This window comes from Passer montanus, unplaced genomic scaffold (genome assembly GCF_014805655.1).
Source record: "Passer montanus isolate IOZ18808 unplaced genomic scaffold, ASM1480565v1 scaffold12, whole genome shotgun sequence".
Lineage (NCBI taxonomy): Eukaryota > Metazoa > Chordata > Aves > Passeriformes > Passeridae > Passer > Passer montanus.
In genome coordinates, this window is record NW_024358722.1 from 8,721,654 (window position 1) to 8,742,003 (window position 20,350).

The following is a 20,350-nucleotide window of genomic DNA, read 5'->3' on the forward strand; positions in this document are numbered from 1 at the left end:
TATGAGAACTGACATGGACTCCTACTTTGCCTCTGTTACAGGTCATAAAAATGAAATCAAGGTGAATTTGATACAACAGAAAGACCCCAGGTGGAAGAGGTACTTCCCACTCTCAGTATTCTACATAATCATCTTGGTGTTAGTTACCAGGTGGCAACAAAATTAAGACAATGTAATTGTAAAATGTTGCCAAGCTATGGCAAATGCATGAACAAATTCCATCATTCATTCAGATTTCTCACATTAAGAATACAAAGTCAACAAGAAAAGTTTTTCCCAGGCTGCTGAAATCTACACAGTATTTTGATTAAACTAAAAACATGACTAGAATTCATAACCACATGGATGCATGAATGGCAAGCAGTGATAATTTAGGGCAAAAAAAGCTGTCTTGATTTACATTTTGATGTAGCTGTGCAAGCCATTATCCCTCTCTTTGAAAAACCTGTGTGTATGCTGCACTTGGATACAAAGAAGTATAAACCCTTGTACTTGAGGGAGATTATCCACTTAAGGTAAAAAATCTACACAAAGAAGCGTTCATGGGACTGAAGACTTCTGAATACCAGAAGTCTTGCCAGTGGAACAAGGCATTAAAATTGTAGCTCGTGAAGAAAGCATGCAGGAGTTATGCTGTACAAGCAAATCCAACAAGAAAGTTCAAAGAAGTTACAGATTTGTAGACTCAAAAATCTTCAGGTTGTCTGTAAAGATGTCCATTCTACAGTAACACTGACTACTCAGGTCATAACCTGACTAGTCAGGTTATCACCCCGCAGTATCAGAATCATGGAGCATTCCATTCTCCTTTTCCATTCAGCTAAAAAACTACCTTAATAAGTTGGAAAAAAAGAGCTGTAAAAATTAAAAAAAATCTGTAGAAATCCTAACATGAAAGCATTAACATCAGATAAATTTCTATTAAAGACTGTGCAACAGTGAAATGTCTTAGGTTTAAGCTCAGATCTTTAAGAAACTTCAAGAAATTAATTGACCAAAAAGTCTGGTTAAACTGGAATTTTTAGTCTTTAAATGAATACTTTCCCATAGCTGGACTAAGACTCCAGCTAAACTTGGGCTGGGGATTTGCCCTAGGAGCACTAAATGTTGTTTGCCCTTTCCTCACTCCCACAGAGAAGCCCACTGTGAGACTTGTGCTTTTCTGGGACGAAGGAGCACATCTGCTACAGAGCAACCAGAAATCCATCAACTAAGAGACTGCATAAATCTTACTGGGTTATCTCTTCACATGGAACACTTGCATCCTCTTAGTATGTCCTTCCCAAGAAAATAGAAAGCATGTCACACTGTTTTAGCAATCCTTTATTGAAGATAACAATTGGTTATGTTCACTGTATTGTATGAAACATCACAATATCATACTGGGAAGGTACTATCAGTACAGGGTTGGACCAGAGCGGACAGTCTGAACAATAAACCATTTTGCATTCTTCATTCCCTATCTTTTAACAACCCCAAAAAAACCAGTAAAGGGACAAATACCTGTTAACATCATCATTTAAAACACTTTAACTTACAAGGCTAAAATCTAATGAATAAATAAAATATACTGTGGCAATAATCCTCTCTAGACCAAAAAAAATAATAAATCAGATACACAGTGAATCAAAATGACTGGAAAAGCTGGCCTTCGGCATCAGTATGAAAGAGCGTGTGGTTTTTACAGACTCACCATGGGGATAAAGTTACAGAAAAATACCATGAATTTAATTTCACACAAAACCAGTTGATGACTGTCATTAGCTTAAAACTACACACAAGGGCAATTACATCCTCGCTGAAACACAGTTTAAACAAATAGGAAAATGTTTACAAGGCATCCACAGCATGTAAATCATGTACAGATGGATACATTCATTGTTTCCCCTCCCCAATAGCTTTTATTTTAGATAAATACTTTACTCTTCCCCGTTTTCAGCATTTACTGGACTCATTACATGCACAACTCAAAGAAGTCAGAAAAAAAGTCAAGGTTATTGCAAAAATAGAATTAAACTAAGAATCTTCAAGTACCTTACATGACAGCCACTCTGTACCATGCCCATTGCTTATAAAATGAAAGGTCATTGAACCCATGAAAATATCTCTAATATTTTCTTAATTTAAAATAGATAATTTTAAGTGTATTTATAGTAATCTCAAAGTGATAATTTGAACTTTGAAAATAATGCAAACAATTAAAAATTATACCCATATTACACAAGACTTCTGTCTGTATCTTAAGCTGAAAAAAATCAAAAAACTATAGAAAACCACATATAGAACAAAAAAATAATCACAATTTACATTATAATAAAGGCAAATTTTCAGCATTTTTAAAAAAACCTGCAGCTGTGAGAGATGTCAAAGCAAGTCACTACTAACTATAAATTCACCAGTTTGTTTTTTTCAAAAAGATTTTCTCTAGCAAGAGTTGAAGGGTGTGTTGTACACATGCGTAAAATTCTTACTGGTTTTAGATGCCTAGAATCTTCGTATATTATTGCCAAATACACTTATCTTCAAGCAAGCAGTAGGCAACGTATCACAATTTGGACACCGCAGGGAAACCTAACGGTCTGGTAATACAGGTAAAACTGGAAAATTAAAAAAAAAATACACATCTGATAGCGTATTGCCCAATTGAAATTACTTCCAAGCCACAGAGCTGCAAAGCCTTCCAACTTGGTAAAGTGAAATAAGAAACATCTCAAACAATTAGTTGTACTCTCTCTCATGCTTGTGAGTTGCACGTTTCATTTAGCCACAGTGTATCTTCAGAGTACGCCTACAATCCCATGCACCTCAGGTACACACACCGATCTGCTGAGAGAATATTCTTTCCTTCCTTCTTTTTTAGGGCCAAAGTTCATTACAGATGTAATCAGTATGCCTGAGGCTGGTAAAAATACTGTAGTACAGGCAATGCTAAGAGTGGCAATATCAGAAAACACAAAAATGAACAAATGATGGAAAATTCTAATATCTTTCTGCCCATTTCACAAAATGTTGGAAATCCACCAGAAATTTTCCCTTGTATTGAAGAAATCAGATTTAAAAGTTTTTTCCCCCTTTCAGAATCAAAAGCATTTTAGCAGATTTGTAAGGCTACCACGGATCTTCTAGATCTCCAGAACCCTACAGGAAAAGAAGAGGAGAAACATTACTACTCACCAATACAAATGAAAACATTTTGTTGCACTTTTGGATTTCAGTGGCATAATCAAGAAGAATACTAGCATAAGACAGAAACCATTTTCCTTGTTTTCCATACTTGCCCTCTCCCACACACAAATATTTTCTGTTTGTCAAAATCATGATGGAATTTACTTTTATAAAACATGAATCCAGTAAAGCTCTTATAGCAGATTGACTTAAAACCAAGATTTACCTAAAACTGTACTAAATCACTACCATCAATACATACTATATATGTGAACTACAACCCCCAAAAAAGCTCTACAAATACTATGGAACTCAGCTTCTCAGGCATTCCTGGTCCAAAAGAAATTCCTGCAGGGTCATTTTCATTGAGGCAGTGAAATTTGTACCTATTTTGAACAATTGTATTTTTGTGCATGTGTTATGTTATGCACTGACAACTGACACAAGACGTCCAGATTTCACTTATTAGCAGATGAGCTACCATTACTGCAATGTCACAGTATTATCACTGACCTACCCAAATGGACATACGTGTATGTGCTGTACCCCAAGAGACATGGAAAAGATTTGGCAGAAGGCAAACTTTAGAAGAATAGTTTATTCATTTGTATGGCTGATGTTTAGCTTGAACCTGAGAAATGTTGCCCAAATACAGACAAATGCTCCAAACCCCAAATCACTCAAAGCTTTGTAGAAACTAAAGAATACCATGAGTTCACATCAGAAGCTATGAAAAGTTTCAAGTCATGTCAGAGTGACAACACTTCGAAGAAAGTTTATTACTTGCTTAAAAGAGTCAATATCGATACAGATATTATTCCACAGCATATTCTTTATTTTCACTTGTTCACAAATTATTGTAACTTGACACTAGGTACTAAATTTAAGTACATTTTCATTTCTGGATACATACTATGCTACAGCCTGAGAAGTAATAATACCATTGTCTAGAAAATCAGTATTTATGATGAACACTGGATACAATCTAAACTTAAAAAAAAAAAAAAATCAAACATTTTATGAGTGACAACCTAAAATGTAACAGCTTTTGTAATTTAGCTGTAATAGAAACTATATACAAACCAAACCAAACATGCAGTACATGATTCCAGGGGGAAAAAAAACCTAAATAATTTGTATAATTCAATTAAACTGCACAAAAGATACAACTAAGATGTAAATTACAATGAGCAAACATATACCATCAAAACTATTATTTAATAATGTCTCAAAATAAAAAGTTTTAAAATGCCTTTTTGCATATCATGTTAGATTCCTGCTGTTGGTGACAGAGGATTTGAAAAAGGAAGACCAAACTCTCAAATGGGAAGTCAAATCTTGCTACACGACTTAGGATGCAATTACTGCAATATCCCACAGTAGCTGAACTTGTAAGGAAGTCAGAGCTCTGCATAAACAATCTGTACACATGACTACAGCAAAGCCAAACAGTCTTCCGGGCCAGCAGTGCGCCAGGTTGCCGTGTGAGCGGAGGAAGCCGCGGCGGTGAAGCGCCGCGCTAGCTCGCTGCGGTGTCAGGAGCGCTGCTCGCCGCTCTGGTCGCTGCCCGCGGCCGGTGGCGGGGCCGGGGGGTCCTGGGGCGGGCCCGGGCCCCGCAGCTGCGCCAGGCGGTACCCGGCCAGCATCTCCTCCAGCAGGTGGCGGTAGTTGCCCCTATGATTAATCCGCATCTGCCTCAGCGCCTCCACCAACCTCCCCTGCGGTCCGCACTCCTCGGCCGCGCCGGGCTCCTTCGGTTGAGATTCAACACCCCAAAAAGATCAGTAGTTAAACTAAAAGTTTCTCTAACCACATTAAAAAAAAACAAAAAGGCAAACCGAAAATCCAATCTTTTTTTCAAACTGAGAAAACATGTCCCTATTTGAATGTAAAACACCTTATAAGCAACATAGAACAATGTATTTCACGTTCATCCTTTTAAACCTCATAATTTAAGAAACTATAACTATGAAACCAGAATTTTTAATTATTTCAATTCATTTTGAGCCAGTCAAAGTACCTCCTCCCAATTAATTCCACCTTTATTTCAAATGTCTTTGATAAATACAGATGATACCCCCCACAACTCTGGTCATTTATCAGTGGAAAATTTTGAAAATTTAAGCTTCTTTAGCCACCAGGTCAATATATTTAATTGTGAATTTCTGCACGGCCAGTAGCAGCACAGTTCTGTGAAAAATTCAGAGAACAGATAACTCTACTGATAGTAGTTTAGTTGAAGCATCACATCAAACTAAACACTCAGTGTTTTAGTGAACACTCTCTGATTTTTGCATTGCATGCATGATGCTGCCAGAAAAGCAAACAGCTACCCATGAGGGTGGGGAATGCTGGTATTTGAACAACACGAGACACACCTTTGGGCAGACTGTGTATTGCCTGGAAAAATTAGCAGGTAGAACAGATATTTAATGTCAAACCCAAGAACCTACAGCACAAAATCTGATCATTTATTGCTGATTAAGGAATGGAAGTCTCCTCAGCAAATGACCTGCTTGGTTATAAAAGCCTTCAGTTGAAAAAAATGTTGCATTTTTTGGTGATAGACTTACAGTGCTTTGACACTGATACTATGTATTTTCACTTTCAAGTGCTAAAGCAGTACTGTTGCTTTAAGGGAACAGTACATTTTAAATTATTAATATCTAGCAACTTATCAATCTAGACAAATTAAACTATCTCTGGAAGCCGGCAGATTTTGCAAGACATAAGAAGCACAATCCAGACTGCCTTGTTTTCATGCTGACCTCATTTTATTTTCATGTAGTCCAAAAGCTTCCTAACTACAAGTACTGCTGTCATTCATTTACAAGCTTAATAGCAGTATTGAGAAAATAACTTGGGATCAGTAAGATTTTGCATGCTCTATGTAATGTTGCTGGAATAAAAGCCCCAAGACTGATAGTACTGTTAATTGACTGATAGTCCAAGTTAAAATAGAGACAATTCTACCACAAAAATGAGTATTACTGCATATACTGGCATGCCTCTAAGTTTAATTTGTTCAGGAAATAAGAGACATACTTTCACAGTGGTTTGCTGGTCTCAGTTTGAGATGTTTTGACTCCCATGTACTAGCATTTTCACATTCAAATATGAAAATATTCAAGACAATGTTCAAGAATTCAATACTCTCTTGTCTTCAAGAGCACAGAAAAGAGAAGCAAGATAAAGGAGATAGTTTTAATGTATGAAATGGAACTGCTTTAGTACCTTATAAGCACAATGTCAGCGAAAAACCAGGGCACCAAGAAGAGGCTACAGATGTATCCTTTTTCTTGGCTTGACAAAGAAAAAAACCTGAGTTATGTATATACCTAGCTAATATTAAACACAGCAAGATAGCTGAAGACTTCCAGTTTTTTAAAATTCAGGGAAAATTTAAATTCCATATTTTGTCTACTCCATCAGTTTTGCTCTGAGGTTGACATTAGCACACATACACCCTGAAATTTCCACATTTCACAATACCGAGATCTTTAAAAATTCCTTTGGCAGACTGAAGTGAATAATTTTGCTCCATGCAACTGAAGAGTAAAAGCAATAAGCAATATAATAGCAGCCCTGAGGCTCCTAAGCAATTCAAATGCTGGTAGGAGTTGAATTAGCAATGCTGTTAGCGTTTGATATTCAAACTCACATCCTGCATGGCGCTGCACCCTATTTTACAGCAGGCTATTTTATGCTTCCCTTGTGTCCCTCAGTGCTAACAGACAAGAAACCCCACAGACAGTAGGACAGAAATTGCCTTTTATATATTATACGCTATATAGACAGAGATTTCTCTCTAATGATGTGTGGCTAGAACAGGTTCCTAAAAACTATGGTTATTGTGCAAGGTAGCATTTGCCTTCCTTCACATTTCAATTCAACTGAAGTGCTACTGACCATAAAATCAAGAATAAATTTCTGCTAACTATATTCAACATGAGCATTCACAATTTTTACACAAGTTTTGTGCTATTAAATTATGTGTATGAAAAGGGCTGCTATGTATTAAAGACTGGATTTACAATGTTGTGAGAATGATGTAAGAGTTGTGTCCATTTACATTTTTTTAGGTGTAGCAGCCCTTAATGGCATATGATTTGGTTCAACCAACTGCCAGAGTGTATTATTAGTAAAAACAAGAGAGAAACACGATTGATTTCAAGGCAGCTTTAAGCAAATGCCACTGAAACTATTAACACAGCCACTGTAATGTTAACATTGTTTCTTGTGTTTAAGGATATATACATACAGTGAAGTAGTATAATTGGATAGTAGTCTCCTAGCCTTAGGAACACATAGAAAATTAAAATGGACAGAGTAGAGTCATAGAGAAAGAGTAGTACTTTAGCACAGGTTGACAACTCTTTAGTGGTATTGTAACATAACAGCACTAACAATTATTTAGCTATGAAAACATTCTTTTAAATTCCCTTTAAAGATCTGAAAGCACCAGGCCCCAATACATAACAGATTTCTGTACTTTCCCTCATATTTGTAAAGGCACAGGCACCACATTTATAGCAGAAATCTTTGCTCAAACAACAGGCAAGTTGTTCATTGCAACCACAGTGCAGGGCTCTCTCCAGCCCTGGATTTATAAAATACTTGTAATCTGCTGAGATTCCTAGCAGAAAAAATTTAGGATTGCTATATCCTCAAGCCAGACTACGATCTCTGAATACTGCTGTAAGTAAGGAGTCTTTTACTTCTCAGACTCTTGCTCTGCATGACATCTCCTTACTTAGGCTCTATGTTAAGGTTTCTCAGAAAACACATGTGTGAAAAATAAAAATCTACTATCACTAGTTTGGATAACCAAAAAACAAAATCCAACTGCAACACTACCTGAAACATTTACAGTGCTGAGTAAAACAAAGATTACCTAGGAACAAATAAAACCAAGGTTTTCATTTATATATTAAGAACTAACTTGCAAAGCTATTATGATCCAGTTCACAGGAACTCATGGTAACTATTTTTAAACTGTTAGATGTTAAAATGTATCATTTTTAGAAGGAAGCCATATTCCCAGTTGCAAAAAATAATCTGACTGTTTGGGTTGTTGTTTGTGTGGTTTGGAGAGGTTTTTTTTCGTCATTTGCATTAATATTTTAGCAACTAACAACATTAATGTTTTGCCATGATAAAAATTCCTCTAGCTTTAAATACAACCATAAGATGGAAGATGACTGCCACAGGCAGAGTTTCCAGTCAGTAACAGAAGTGTTCTGCACAACTTCTGTTGTGCAGACATGGGTCTGCTAACAACACTCAGGGAAGGATGCTGAGGTGGAGGTCAATTGTGCCTTTGTGCTCTGCAGACTCAGCATCCATGTCTCTAGCTCCTAATTTTTCATATGAACATCTGCTCTTGCCTCATACTAGTTTAAACAGGAGCATCATTGGCCAGATTTCAATCTCACATGGCAATGTCATCATTGGGATATGCTGTATGTTTCCTTCCTGCTTAAATGTGAGATGTGTAGCAACATTATGTGTAGCAACATTATGTGTAGCAACTGTGTATAGACATTCTGAAGAGTATGATGTTGAATAACTGAACAGCTTCCTTCCCTGTACATCTCTGGACACTACAGTCTCCAGTCCAGAAGGCTACAAGACCACCACACATACACCTGAAACTGAGTAAGACCAGCAAGGAAGTAATGTTTTCGTCATCTCGGAGATGAGGCCCACTAGATTCATCCAGTTCAAGGACATTAAGATAACTTGCTGGGAAGATGTAAACAGGTATTGTATCCTTCACCAAGGGGGAGCTCATCCTCTCAAACCACTGTGGGCTACTACCAGTTAGGGTGAAAAGAACAAAGGTGCTGACTGGCAAATTACATGCTATAGCAAGCTCAAACTAGAATTGAAAACACGCTATCTAAAACACGTATCTGAGATTTGCACTTCTATATCCACATAAGAAAAACTTAGGAAGCAGACTGCAGTCTACTGTTCAAATCTCTTTTAAAACAAACCAAATTAAAAGCTAAACTAGCTACTCAGGGATTTTAATAGCAAGAAAGGTCAAAGCTGTTAATGGTATATTCTCTTAGGAGCAAAATGCATATTTAGGTTAGCTACCTCATTTTATTACGTTAAAATGGATGATGCACAAACATTTCCTGAAAGGAGCCAACAGACAAACAGATGCTGTACTACCTATTAGGACTTTCAGCAAACTTGCACAGCTATTGAGAAGTAAATATAGACTTAGAATGGGTGCATCATAAATGCAACTATGGCATATCACATTTCTAAAATGTAACCATTAGACAAACATTTAGGGTTTCTTCCTAAAATACCAATTAATTTGTAAAATCTATGCTGGTTTATTTTTTTTATTTCATTTTTAAATAAGCCACATATACCAATAACTTCTCCCCAAAAAGCAGGGGAAGTTCTGGCTAAATACAGAAAGTAGTAGCAGGTTGATAGAGGTGCAGACTTTCCTGAAGGACTAAAGAAGCTGAAAAGAGGAAAATTTTGTGTACCTTGGTTTGGGGTACTGTTGCACAATTTCTTGAAAGTGAAATGAAAAAAAGTATATCCTATCACTTTCAAACTAGACAAAGGAACAAATCCTAAAAAATTAACAAGTTAAAAGATTTCTTCACCATTTGTATGCTAACAGAATAGTTAGCCCCTTCCACCCACACAAGCTTCTAACTGAAGATAATAAATCAAATATAGGCAGTTAAGAAAACAATGGAAAAGACACAGTAAGAATTTTGGTGAGACTGAGTATTTACTATCTCAAGGGGTGCAATTGATAATTTCAAGGTATTTCAAGTGCAACACCGTTCACGGTAATAACTACCTGACTGAGGGCCTTGTAGCCATCTCAGAAGAAAAAAATATTATAAAGGGTTTACTAGAATAGGAATGGTACTTCCACAAAACAGTTCACATAAACTGTACAGGAAATGACAACGTACACAAGCACTGATGCTTTTTATCAGTTCTTCAGTTTTCCACAGTTTTTAAGCAAATTTAACCACAATTGTTAGAAACACCAGTTATTACTTACACTAATATTAGAAGCTACCTAATAATCAGGTTTAAGGTACAATAAATCAGATTTCAACATCCTACTTAAAATTCAGTTTCGCAGGAAATGGGAAGAAGAATGTAAGCCATTTTAGAAATCATAACTGAAATAATCTAAAATTACTTTTCCTTAGACCAGTAGAGATGGGACATGAAAATGAAAAGATAGTGTAAGTGTTATGATAACAGTCAATATTAGTTTTGTAGTCTTTTATATTCTGTGTACCAAGGCCTTCTTACAGAAGACAACAGGAAGTGTGTTTGCCCCCTCGTGTACTACATTTCTGGACAGCAGACATAACAGCTAGTTAAGTAATGGATTTGCTGACTACTAATTTGTACAATTATCAACCATAGTTTAGAAAAACCCTGCACTGTTGCCTCACAGGTTTGACTGAGAAAGTGATAGTCATTTAGATATTTAATAAGGCTTTTAGAATTGGGTGTCAGTTTTCTCTCTTTTAGCGGAAGAACTTTTATATCAAATCCATCCACAGCAACGTAAAAATTAGAGGCATGTTACAATATGTATCTTGTATTTCTAACATTTTATTCCCAATGACGAACACTTTTGCTTAATGTATGACATCTTTGATGTTCATATTAACAAAGAGGTGTAGCAATCAAAATGGGAACTTACCCCCTCATTGTCTCTGTGTGGATTCAGCCTAGTATACACATTTTCAATAATATTACGCCTATAAAGAGAAGTTTTAAAAAAATTAAGCAAAACAAAGGATTGCAAAACATTGAGAAAAGTTTGATCAGAGTAGGCATTTTGAAGTGTTTAAGGTATTTCTCTTTTAATCTGTCTTTTAAAAAGATGAAATCCACTCTGTGTCTTTACTCACTTTCAGTAAGAATTTGGGGATCTAGCAACTCGTTAAGATTTGTAAAGACTGAGCAAAGTAAAACCATTTTCTTACCTTACCCTCTCCATGATCCACCTCTTTTTAGAGCTGCATACTCAGATTTTGTCAAGAGTAACATTTAAATCTATACTTGGCTTGTTATAAAAAATTCTTCAAGTTTGCTGGTTTTCTTGTCTTATTTCCAGATGTGGAACTTGAAGACAGTTCAGTTTTCCCCCATCTTTATTACATATACGCAGGTTACAACCTGTCTACAAAATTCTCAAGTGTGGCATGCAGAGTATATAACCCCTGAGATGTGTTTGCTATTGTCTACTCACACTGTAGAAATTAAAACACAAAAGCCATTAGCTAGACTTTTTTTGTAGCAGTGCCATTTAAGGCCACACATTCACAGGTGGTCAAAATAAGCACAAAGAAGTTCACAAAAAATAAAACCATCATATAAACAGACTTCTGATGCAAAAAAGGTTATGTACTCACATCTTCAAAGTTAAAATTGGCAAACATTCAGACAGCTATAATAAATATATCAAAGTTATTGACAACTTCAACAAAAAAGAACTGCTACGTGGACTAAGACTCAAATCTGGAACTGACCAAGATCTCTAAATATTTTATCTTACAGAATGAGGGATACCAATTGTTGACTCTTCTAAAATCAGATGTCAAAACAGCAGCAAATGGCTCTCAATACAACAGAACTTTCTGTCCCAGAATACTGAGGACGCTACAAGTTGGATGAGGCTCCTTCTGAACATATTTAAGAAATCTGGAAAGGTTGCATATTTGAGTCAGTATGGGATCCACTGGAATTGATGGAAAATTTCCTAGAGAAAAGAAACTGATCTTTTTGCCAATGCTAGAGGAAAGGGTTCTCTCCCTTAGTGATACAGGAATGGCACAATTCTGACTAAATGTCTGTACTACATAAAGCAGAGGCACCTCCAATGTAACAAAAAACCCTTGGACAGTCCAAGCAAGACTGCTACAGAAGAGGAAGCAGCCACTGCACTGGGTTTAAAAAGACATGAAAATAAGCTCCTTGGGAATTATCCAATCTTTTTCATTCACTTTTCTTTCTTTCAACCAGTGTATTTCTCTGTGCTTTTCTTTGATGGGAAAACTCAGGAGCAAGATTTTGAGTGGAACTACTAAGGCCCAGGTGCCAGAGTAGCTCAGGGCTTTTGTTTACTTCAGCAACAAACGTGCATTCTTGAGGCAGCATTTGAAATCACAAGGGGATTGGAGTCAATCCAGAAAACAGTCTTTGGAGAGTAAGATTTTATAGGGTAAAACAGCACCATCAGCTGACCCATACATCTCCTGTCTCAAAGAGTGGGCCCCACGAGGGGGTTCTACATAAGTGAGAAATTTGAAGGATGGAATTATACAGTGCCAATACAAATGGAGCTACTTAAGGGGTTCCTAAGGTTTACAAACATATTCTAGTCGTAGTAACACTGAATTGCAATTCTCCAGCTCAGACATACTAAAAATTGGGAGCAACTTTAACTGGTGCTAAAACCGTGGATTACAGCCACAGACAAGATCTTTGTGCAACCTGTTTGAGCAAGGTCTTGGAGGTCAAACACAAGGACAAAGTGTAACTTCTTTGTAACCTGGTAACATTACAGGATAAGGACCTCAAGAAAAAGAATATTCTCTAGTTAGGACAAAAGTCTTAAGTTACACAGTATGTTGATTTGGGTTGTGCAGTAGCATTTTTTTCCAATACTTCCATTAATTTCCTGCAAGTAAAATGAACTTACACATGTCACTGCCTTTGTCTCAGGTTCTGAGGCCAAGAACAAGTTACTTGATACTTAATGACATTAAGTTACTTAATAATATTCTCTTGAAAGAAACTGCAGGTACGCCCCTGAAGTCAGGGGACTTTAAAAGTCAAGATCAAGAGAAAGGCACCAAAATGCAAGTTCTGAACCAAGTCCATGAAAAATGCAACCAGGTTCACAACAAATTAAAAGAGAATTTTTATGTCTGGGGTCCAGAAGAGTGCAGCAGTACATGATGTAGTTATTAATGAGCAAAACAGCAAAACACAGTAGTTGGGAGGCACCAAGAAGAACAGGCACACCAAAACTTCTCTAAATGCCTGGAATGCACACAAGTGGAGAAGAAGGTCCAGAATATACACATACTTCCAAGGCCAGAGAGATATAATCATGGCAAACAGTGCTCATTAACAAGTACACACAATGAAAATAGATGTGCATACATACAAATGCTCAGAGGACAGGACTTCCTATTTTGTAAAATACAAATATTCCAGAAACAACATGCTCTATATGCCAGGGAACAATAATCAGTCCTACTGTCTGGGGAATTCCAGATCAACAATTGTTTATGCAATCCTAAAGTCTTTTCCTTAAAATCCTTACGTTATAGGTTGCTAGAACATCACCACTGGGCTCCCCAGAAAGCCAATGTAATTTCTGAAGGTTTATTCCTGTTAAGTTTTAAGATGCATATTCCATTTCAATATCCTTGGTTATCTACTGTTCAGTTTCAGACTAAACAAATAAAAACAATTTTCTCACGAGAATGTTTGCTGAGCAAATAAGTACTGTTCCAAACTTATAATGGACATTAAGTGGTTGAGAAAACATGACATCAGGAAAACTGATCTCCCGGCATTTTTGATATTCATTTTGATATGTTTGATAGCTCCTAACAAATGTAGTAAAGCAGCAGTAAAAAGCCAAGAATACATATATATTTTTTTAATGGCCACATGGAAATAACAAATTAATATGTAATGTACCAGAATATGATTATGTGTTTCCTCTTTACCATTCTGGAATGGGAACAATGTCACAAATGTCTGCAAATGACATAAATACTGCAAAAGGTAAACTAAGTTCAAACATAAAAAACTTGAGTATAGCTATTACAATAAGAAAACTATAAAACATTAAATGAAAGAGCGTCAGTGAATTTAACAGTTCAAGAAATTCTAGTACTGTACTCACTTGCCAGCTAAACCACCTCCTGGTGGTAAATTAGGGATATTCTCTGCAGTTAAAATACGAATAACATGAGCAAGATCAGGCATTCCTTCTTCACCTGCTTTTTCCATAATTTCTAATTTAAAAACACAAGAAATCCTGAATTAATACCACCCATTGGCTAAGACACTGAAATATAAGATATTATCAATTTTAACAGCAGCATTATGAAAAAGTTACATATAAACAGGAAAACATTGTTTGCATTTTAGGTTAACAGTCTTTGCATGATAGAACAGAGTTTAAATTCATAGTCTGTCATTCCAGCATGCATCAAGCCTTACTCTCTAAGAGAAATTCACAAGCAGACTGTGAACTGAATGAAATACCCTGGAGACAGCAGCCTGTTCTCTCTGAAAAAGACAGCAGCTGGGAGTCTGTTTCAGTTAGCTTCCCCTAGCAGTGCAACATGTTACACGCCATAAAGCCAATGCTTCCCAGGATTCTGGCACACTTCCTTGGAATAACACCTTGTATCCTCAAAGGCCCCAGTCTCCAATGCACAAACACTTTGACCACCAAGCAATCAAGAGGATACATAATGGATAGATAATATTAGCACTCAAGTGGCCAAAACAGAATATGGAAGTGATGAGCAGTAATTAAAAATACTTATTAAAATAATAATTAAAAATTATATTCTATTTTCAAAGCTGACATACAACTCAAGTCCAGTGCTTCTAGCCTCTAAGTTCTTCTATCTTGGAAAAGAACTGACCGAACTGAAGTAAATCTTCACATATTCTCTTTCATCAGGGTTGCTATTAAGATGAATGTACAATATCTGTGCAAACACTCACACAGGTGTAATGCTACCAGCTTCCAGTCAGCAGCCTCTACTCATTCAATCATGGCATAAAAAGGTTTGGAGTTGTATGCACAAGTCTTCTATTTTGAAGAGAGAGTCTTTTTTCTGAAAATCAACTAAATTAAGGAATGGAGTGCTATTTCCTGTAGACACTGTTCTAGATAAAACTCTCTTTAAGAAGAATTAAGAATGAACCCCCTCAAGTGTCATCCTAAAAAAAACTTCAGTCATTCTGTATCTTGGCTACAATCCAAACAAAAGAAACAAATAATTTAATTTTCTTACAATTGATTATACTCTGGATGACTGATTTGGAGCCTGCAGTTTATGAGTTTCTTAAGTTAGCAGAAAAGCACACCACTTACCTACCTCAAACCTTCATCCCAAGTTTCCTAGTATTTAAACATGTCTTGATGTCTATCACTTATCTAAGAAGCAAGTGACATTCAGACTTCTCTTAGGACTACCAAGATGAACAAAGTGCTTGGCAAGGTACTCACCCACTTGGTATGAGGCACATCTGTAACCCCTCAAAGCACTCACTTGTAGAATATTATACAACCTTGTAACAAACAAGGCACTATTACGCTTCTAAGTCCATATTTTAAGCCAGCACCATACAATCTTTGCAAAGAATAAGATACCTGCACTACTACTAGAAGTGATTAAAATTAAAGACTGTTCCATGAAACTTGGATGTGTATTATCATCCATCCATCCATCAAGGATAAATCATGTCTAGCAAAGGAAATGATAGCTGAGTAAGTATGCCTAAATCCTAGGATTTTGATCACTTCTTCCACACATACTCACATAAATTAGCCACAACTTCTCTTATAAATTACATCCTTTTGTTTAGTTCTACTTAGTTAGAAGTAACTGCACTGCTATAATATAATTTTGCTGAGATACATTTGACAGGAAACATTTCTCATGAAAATATACTTTTTATACCAAGAGCACATCTGGTTCTATACACAGGAAAAGTAGACAAATAGCATGAATTAGTAATAAGAAAAACTACAAATGCAAGAAATTTCTAAATATTTATTGTAAGGGTTTTATATCTCCTTAAAAAGGAATGAAAGCAATCACAGCTGAAGATTGCTGTATATTTCTTGGTACTAGAAACACATACATTTGCACTGCATAGTAACTTCTCAGAGAGTGCTGAACTGAACCATAAGCATCTTCTCTCTATTTCTAGAAGGTGGCAAACCAAGAATCGTGGATGAACTAATCATTATCTCTTTATTTTCCTAGTATTAGAATGAGTCATTTTATCCAGAACTTGTTTCCTCTCTTAAAAAAAAGAAAGGTTCCTAACAGAAAATTGAGACTAAAGCAAATGAACATGCATGACCCACTGTCATTACACATCAGTTAGCAGATACACACAGTGGATGTGCTTGCAAAGGCCACCAGAGAAAGAAATCAAATTTTTTCAGAAACAGATTTATGGGCATTTACAAATGCCTTTCAGCTTAATCTCCGTGATGTTAAGAATAACCCTACAGTTAGATCTGCATTGCTAATATAATTCAGACACTTAAAGAATAATTCCTGATATTATTATATATGTATATTCATGAAAGTCCATATCAAAGTCTACTACTTAAGCTCTACAACAGTTTTCACTAAAAGCCTAATGCTTCACTCATGGAAAGGCATTTTGAAAATTCAGGTAACACTTTACTTCAATTTTACATAACAAGGTCTGCAACCAGACAGCATTACAAGTTCTCCATGTTCCAGCACCATCCTTCATGCCCAGCTATCAGAGTATGACAAATCAGTTTTACATACAGTATATATTCCACAAATGTAAAATGCATCATCCAAACAGGAGATTAACTGAGTATACCAGTAAGATTGCTTAAGCCTACACAGAACTTGTGCCCCTACTTATGATTTGTGGGGTCAGTGGTTTTTAGGGGTTTTGTGCAGTTCTGTGGTTTGTCTATTATTAACTACAATTCTGACACACTCTTTCAAATAAACTGAAACATATCAGAGAACAGAAATTACTTCTGTGCCTAGTTTTCATTTTGTGGGACCAAAATGGATCTCTGAAAAAAAAGAGCAGAAATTATTTGCAAGGGGCAGTAAGAAAAAAGTGACCTAGCATAACCTCACTACTGCCCAAAACACCCGTGGAAGGTGCTCCATCCATGGCAGTGGCACTGGAACTAGATGATCTTTAAGGTCTCTTCCTACCCAAACCAGTCTGTAATTCTGTGATTGTGCTTTGGAGATGGATCAATTAAATGACTCAAATGAGAAGCAGGACTGTGCTCAGAGACATAAATGACTCAGGCACAAGCTTAACCTCATTAAGTATTTTAGTATACTCTACAAGTGGCAGCGTAGTTATGCAGTTATTCACATTCCGTCAACCTCAAAACCCAAACTAGCAACAGAGCACTGGTATGTATTTCTTCCACTGGAAATCTCTGTAAATGATGACTTGCTGAGTTTGTTTTTAATCAGTCTGTTAAAGTAAAAAAAGTATCTCTAGGTACTAAGACAATAATTCTCTTTTAAGAACTCTGGAAAGATCTTAGGGAACTAACTCAACTCATTATACAAATATACAAAATCTAAGCATTCCACTTAGGAATGTACAGAGCACAAATGTTACATGGGCAAGTATTAAACTGCTTTTCAATTTATTTTTTTTACTTTTTTAAATCGAACAAAGGCATGCCTTAACCACTGCTATTCTCCCTGAGCCAGAGCTTAAAATGCCCAAGTATAGTGGTGAAAAAACCCTGTTGCCTAAAAATGTTTGATGGGTTTGTACACTCAGCTTGAAATTTAAGGCCCACAAGAGAACAGAAACAGAACAGTGTGTATTCATTAAGAACAAACACCAGTGATCAAACTGAAATTGTTTCAGGAAGTCCCACAGGATTTCATACTAAGTTCTAATGTTGCCCTGACTTATATTAGTCACTTAGTGAAAGTGGAGGGTATCCAAGAAAACTCACAGTTTATATTTTTAACAACATCTACTTTTGCAGCTTGGTAGTTCCAAGACAACCTTACATTTTTCAGAATGTTTTTACTACAGGTATAAATATAATTGTTACTGGCTATCAGCCAACTGCATATAACTTGTGAGCCATTAACTCATTACCAATTTTTTTTAATGTTGTTCTTGTTAATTTGTGTTCAAACACCGTTATTTGCTTTTTGAAAGGAATAGTCAGCCTCTAGAAAGGCATTTCAAACAAATCCATATTATCAGTGTCACAACATATCCATCAGGCTTTATGTTTTTAGAGTCACAGACAGTTTAAACCTTTCAGGCACAACTTTTTAATGCACTGTTTTCCACACTAAGTTAAAAGATGAATACAAAACTGATTAAGGCAGTTGTCTTAACCATGAAGAAATCCCACCTTCCAAAACTTTTACCAACTCCAACACTTGAAATTATACTCTTGTCCCCATGAAATTTTTTAAAGTCACAGTATTCCTGCTCACTACTTAAACTTTTAAGTGAGATACTGTTTTTAAAAACTGCAACATATTTCTAAACAATTTTCCTCGTGCTGCTTAGTAGTTTGAAACATTTTGCTAAATCTTTTATCCTTTCTGAACTAATAATATTCAAGGCACGTGTAAGGTAAACTTAGTCCCACAATTTTTTCTTCCTTTTAATTAAGTAGACTGTATCAAAATTGCAATTTCATAGAATTTATGAATGCAAACATTTGTTAAAAATCAGATAGATATTTCAAGTTCTTCTGAAGTTTGTTTCATTCACTTTTTCCACTCCTTGTCAGAATTTCTCAAATATGATAACTGTCATTTCTTGCTAAATACTCGCCTTTTAAAGGCCTTGAACTCTCCCTCCAATTAGCAAAACACAGAATGACACATAGAAGTCAAGCAGGGGAAAAAAATCAAGAGCTGAACCAACAGAAGTTCAAGCTTTGGAGCAATTAATTTCTCTGAAGCACTTTAAGCTAAACAATCATTTTGAATTATATTTGAAATTACTCCACATGAGTTTGGACTACAAACTCTCAACTATTTTTATTGTATATGTATTATTTAGTTAAATGTGATAACAGAGCTAAAAATAATAAATTAATAGATTGGTTAATCCAGACACTATGATCACAACTTATTTGACAGTTTTTCTACTAATCTTAGCATTCACTTATAAAAACAATAAAATCCACTGCAGTTCCATACATTTTTCACCTATTTGCTAACAGAGAGCAGCCACCAAGAAGCTGGGAATACTAACCCATAACCACTGTGCACACCTGACTGCTGCCAGTGAAGGGAACTGCTCCTGGCTCTCTCCCAGAGCCTATTAACAGCTCATGTACTCTACTCTGACACAGAAGATAACAGGTATTTATCTTAACTAGTGTCATCTAAGAAACCTGGGATGTAAGCCAAATTCCAAGAAACAGGCCTAGAGTTAGCATTTGAAGTGACCACTAGTGCTCTCTAATCTCAACAGAAATTACAAATATACAAACCAGTTCAGTTTAGATCCCGTTTAAACAAGAGGAAAAGATACCACACACAACAGCTGTGTGCTCAGAGATAACTCATACCTGAAGACCATCATGCATATATATTAAAATTTAGGGTGACTACACCAACTATCTGGATTACTGGGACATTGACACAAAAACCAAGTACAGCTTTTTCTTTCTGTCAAAATCTTGCACAGAAAAAGGGAAGATATAGTACAAACAGTACATCCCTTTTAATATTTCATAAGCAGGACAATAGCAATATCACAATTTACTGAGCTGATACAACACTCTACAAGGTCAGTAGTTGCATTTTAACCTATGAAGACAGCACTAAAAACTTGGAGCTCACATTAAGAAAATGTTTGCAGAATACTTGGATAAACTAAGCACACAGCCTAAAACATTCTTCCTGACGTACAAAGGTTCAACATTATAACTAAGCCTGAATTTAACCCAACATAAAAGTGCATAATGACTTCATGGCTTTTGTTTTCATGCTCAAGATAGTTATGCCACTACTGTGCTCACTGTCACAATCAAACTGTGATTTGTTCACTATCTAGTGAGCTAAGCAGATTCCTTACCTTCAACCCGTGATTCCAAGTACTTATCCAACTCGGCATCTTTTTTCACTGCCTCCTCTGAGACCTTAGGAGCATTTGAAAAACAAACTAATACAATACTCATGTTATCACGACTCCCCTATGTGACAAAAAAGAAAGAGAAGTTAGTATCTTGTGTTATTCTTCATCTTTCTACTCTAATCACATTTGTACTTTTTTCCAAATACAGTGCTACAGACAACCCTGGGAAAAAAAAGAAACCCTGAAAAAATCCTGTATTTTCATCAATAAGAACCTCTCAGTGTCCCAACTACACCTCTCACTAGAATTAATTTGA

General features: G+C 36.1%; 1 protein-coding gene across 2 annotated transcripts in view; it reads right to left on the reverse strand.

The window, feature by feature from the left end:
* Positions 1 to 1,305: 1,305 nt before the first annotated feature.
* Positions 1,306 to 20,350, reverse strand: part of PPM1B (protein phosphatase, Mg2+/Mn2+ dependent 1B) — a 36,085-nt gene continuing 17,040 nt past the window's right edge. The window contains exons 3-6 of one of the 2 annotated variants that reach the window (XM_039697681.1): positions 20,035 to 20,152; positions 14,102 to 14,213; positions 10,877 to 10,934; positions 1,306 to 3,138 (exon numbers count right to left, since the gene is read on the reverse strand). In XM_039697681.1, the coding sequence (XP_039553615.1) occupies positions 3,109 to 3,138; positions 10,877 to 10,934; positions 14,102 to 14,213; positions 20,035 to 20,152 (318 nt within the window). In that variant the 3' untranslated portion in view covers positions 1,306 to 3,108. Of the gene's footprint in view, positions 3,139 to 3,977; positions 4,917 to 10,876; positions 10,935 to 14,101; positions 14,214 to 20,034; positions 20,153 to 20,350 lie in introns of those variants that run through there. The other variant, XM_039697680.1, reaches the window with a different exon arrangement.